This window comes from Thermobia domestica, chromosome 5 (assembly GCF_964235325.1).
Source record: "Thermobia domestica chromosome 5, izTheDome1.hap1.1, whole genome shotgun sequence".
NCBI classification, from domain to species: domain Eukaryota; kingdom Metazoa; phylum Arthropoda; class Insecta; order Zygentoma; family Lepismatidae; genus Thermobia; species Thermobia domestica.
This window is the reverse complement of record NC_137458.1, coordinates 98490644-98494813: the sequence shown is the minus strand read 5'-3', so window position 1 is coordinate 98494813 and position 4170 is coordinate 98490644. Positions and strand designations below refer to the sequence as shown.

General features: G+C 37.1%; 1 protein-coding gene across 1 annotated transcript; it reads right to left on the bottom strand.

The window, feature by feature from the left end:
- Window positions 1–2604: 2604 nt before the first annotated feature.
- On the bottom strand, window positions 2605–3075 carry LOC145685181 (uncharacterized). Its single transcript, XM_081757535.1, has one exon. It carries the CDS (start codon window positions 3073–3075, stop codon window positions 2605–2607), a length of 471 nt encoding a protein of 156 aa, XP_081613661.1.
- Between the last annotated feature and the right edge of the window lie 1095 nt (window positions 3076–4170).

The window sequence follows — 4170 nt, the reverse complement described above, 5'->3', positions numbered from 1 at the left end:
ACAACAAATTGCCTGATCGGTTTGCATATTTTGTGGCTTATTTCTTTTTAGTTGTTTTTTTTACCTGTATAATGTTTAATACCTATGATTATTAGAGCTGTGCAATATGTATAATAACTAACATTATGAAAAATATACATAGAATTTCTTTTAAAGCATAAACTTCCCTCTCCGTTTGTAAATTTCGCTGTGCTTTTGCCACTTTAACGAGAATGGAACTTAGAATTTGGCGATGAAAGTTTCGGAAATTTCTTTTTAATTATAACTTCATTTTTTAATTTTCATAGAAATATATTTTCTTTAAATATATGTTTCCTTTTTCTGCCTATCTCTAAGAAGACGTTTAACATTTTCTTTTATAAGGAAGAGAGTTGTATCTATTTATGTAATTTTAAAAGACATGAGACTAGAATTCTGGATAGAAATGTACCTCTGAGTATTTCACAGTTATATTACCTTGTAGGTAGCCGAAGAAATCGGCGGTTTAAAACTGTATTTCTTTCTATCGTTGTGCAACAAGCGCGACAACTTGTATTTGGTCGAGTTTTATTACTCCTGTGCACAGAATTATTATCTTTAACGGAAGTTCGTATTACGACGAGGAAGCCTTTAAATGCAGCTTACATTCTTCCAAATTGTGAGCACATAATTTGCTGGAATTACTGTTGTCATGTGAAGAATCCCTTGTACTGTTGTTCATTATACATGATTTTGGCCGTCTGACTGTCTTACGCACAGTCATTATAAACCTAATCAGGATCAAGATTATTTTTTCCATTTTCATACACTCGTAACTCGGATTTATAATCTGTGGAGTTTGTATCTGGTAACATTGTGAAACGTTTAAAAACATTTGACTGTAATGAGACGTAGCAGTTCTGCAGAAGCTAGAGAAAGGGTGGAAGTCATGTGTACCGGTAACATTTGTAATTTTTGAAGACATTCAGTCAATTTGTATGGTTTTGGTCTTGTTTGTAGAATGATATAGTAATATGTGATGTTTAATGGATAATAGACAAAAGATAGAAAGTTGTGATTTGATTCTTAAACACAAATTGCTTTCATAGACTGTAACATAATCCGTTACGATTAGGCTAGATGGCATAAATGTTATAACTTAAACATTTCTTTTTTTTCAATAATTAATTCTGTTCTGATACAAAACAAACAAATTGCATATGTTTATCTCTCTCTGTTGTAATTTGAAGAACCAATTATTATTTTTGATCGTTTAATTCTTGTACTTGGTTGTTGTTCATTTTCTTCAAACAAGGTTTGATAACATACTTGAATTAATAATCTTGTTTCTTTGGAAGTTACCTTGTACTACCACTGCACTAAATCCTATCGTATACTAATGGAATCTACGACCAAAAGTAATGCTCATTCCCTTTTGCCCTATTTCGACCCGACATTTTTTCCTCGAGTATGGCTGTTTTCAATTTTTCTTAAAATTTTCGTGTGCTCATAGGCCCAAGTTATTTCTACACCCAGGTTTTATCTCGGCCCGACGTTTACTACATTAATTAAGTTACACAATATTTTTAGCAAAATTTTGACCCCACATAACTTTGGATCCCTTCATGCGTAGAAGTTTAAATTTAATGTGTAGACTAAGTAAGAGTTGTGAAATCGAATAAAATCAATTTTGGAGTAAAAATGTCAAAATGTCCTATACACTCTTATATTTTTGAAAAAAAATGTTGACACCCATTAGATCCCATTAGATCCCTTTATTAGCGCAAGTTGACATTCAGTGTTTAAACTAAGTAAGACGTGTAGAATTAAATAACATCAAGTTTGGAGTCAAAATATCAAAAGTGCTATAACCCGTTTATTTTTGGAAAAATTTTGACCCCTATAATTAGATCCCTTCATTTGCCCAAGATGAAATTTAGTGTGTAGACTAAGTAGAACGTGGAGAATTGAAAACCATCAATTTTCAAGTCAAAATATCAAAAGTTCTATAACACATCTCCGACCTCTCTCTGTGTCTTTCTTTCTATTATATGTATACGTATATAAGTACCCGGACAAAAAATTAGTCACTCCTTTGGTACTTACGTTAATACCGTGCAGCGCAGCCCCTGACCTGCATAACCGCCTGAATGCGGTCGGAAAGGGAGTCCACAAGGGACTGCAAGGCCGTCACATCCAGTTGAACCCACTCACGGAGGATAAGATCACGCAATTCAACAAAACGTCGTGGATGCTGAATTCGACGATTTATCCGCGGTTCCATCTAGTCCCACATATGCTCAATTGGGTTGAGGTCCGGCGATATTGCGGACCATTCGATGTGTGGTAGGTTACCTGAGTGTCCCTCAAACCAGCTCTGTGAACCCAGCTGTTGTCGAGTTGAAAATTGGGCAATTCTATAGCAAAGTCATCCCAAAGAAAGTGACTGAAGGGCAACACATGCTAGTCCTGGATGTTCAAATAAACGTGCTGTTCATGCTCGTGGACACCTCAATGAGTGGGTCCACTCCATAGTACGAAAAACACCCCCAGAACAAGACAGACCCATCCCCGGTCTGCACCTAACCTTCCACACACTGCGGGTGAAAAGCTTCATGTGGCTGTCGGTGGACACGACGCCGGGCGTCATTCGAATACAGGATAACTCGTGATTGTCAGACCATATAACAAGTCTGCTACTGTCCATTTTTGATGATTATTGGCCCACTGCAGACGAGCAACTTTATGTACATGTGTGAGCAGTGGCCTTTTGCGAGGTACCCGACTCCATATGTTCATTGCATACAGTTCCCGTCGCAATGTTCTCTCGCAGACAGGTTGGACTGGGCCTGCACTCATGGACTGCAGTAATTCCTGACGGGTTTGGAAGATATTTCGATTTACAAGCTTGGACATCCGTCTTCGGGACCGATCTGTAAAGATCTTTTTTCGACCACAGTTCTGGCGTCGTGTGTTACACCACTGCTTATATACACGTTGAACAGTCCGCCGCGAAACACCAACAAATCGGGCAACTTCCATCACTGTGTGGCCATGGACACAGCCAAACACGATTGCATCTTTTTGGCACTCCGTCACGTCCACGCTCTTTCCCATCTTGCCACACACACACCGCTTCGATCGGTTCTGTGTCACTCCACAGTAATGCCCTCTGATTGCCTCGAGCACGTTTGGCCATGTGATTCGACCAATACGTCATCTGTACCTGTTTGCCGACGCAGCCTTTTTTTCGCGCTGGGGTGACGAATTTATTGCCCGGGGGGCAGCGCCCTTTTGGTAGACTTGTCCACCGCTCTCGTTAGTATCCCAACACGGGCCTGGGTTAATGCTTTCATAGTCTGCAGCTATCATACGCATATCAATATATATATGCCTTTGAAATAGAATAATGTCATTGAGTATTTTATGCGGAGTCTGAAACATAACGACTTAAATTATGTAAATGTAATAGATATAAACTTGCATAAGAAATTCTTTGCATTGTCTATTTCAGTCTAATACTTGTTCTGTTGTACTGTGGCACACTTTTCATAAACCCGAAAAAATGACATTATGTACAAAATTGTACTTCCTAAATCAAAAAGAGAGAAAAGAACCATTATGCTTATAGGGTTGCGCACTAAAAAAGAAATATAGTAATCCTGGCAACGTAGGAGAAACTTTAACTGTTCTGGAAAAGCTGTTGGTCATCCAATTATATTTTTCTTCTTATCTTTCTCAACTCCAGATTGCTTATGAAGTAATATACTAAGATTAGCAATAGGTCTTCACAATAGCGACATATTTCAACGGTGAATAATAGGAAAGTACCAATAGGAAATGTACGCGTTGTGGAGAATGAGTATTATAGCTTTGTTTTAAATAATGACAATGTTTGTCATACAGCTATCTGTGTTTCTTGTTTAAATCATAGTTTCCATTGTATATTCAACGACACAAAATGATGTTTTCAAATAAAATGAGGTATCTAATAATGTCAATTAGTGAATACGACACAGTCTTATTTCATTCAAAAGTCTACTTCAATGTGGCATCTATAATGAATTTAAAGAAATACATCAAAAGAATATTCGTATTTTAATATCAGAAATCTTCTAGCACTAATAACTTACTTGCGATTTGTTGCATGTTTTAATTTTGGCACATTCTGTCTCATAAACCTAAAAAGCACTCTTCATTTCTGTTTGTTGA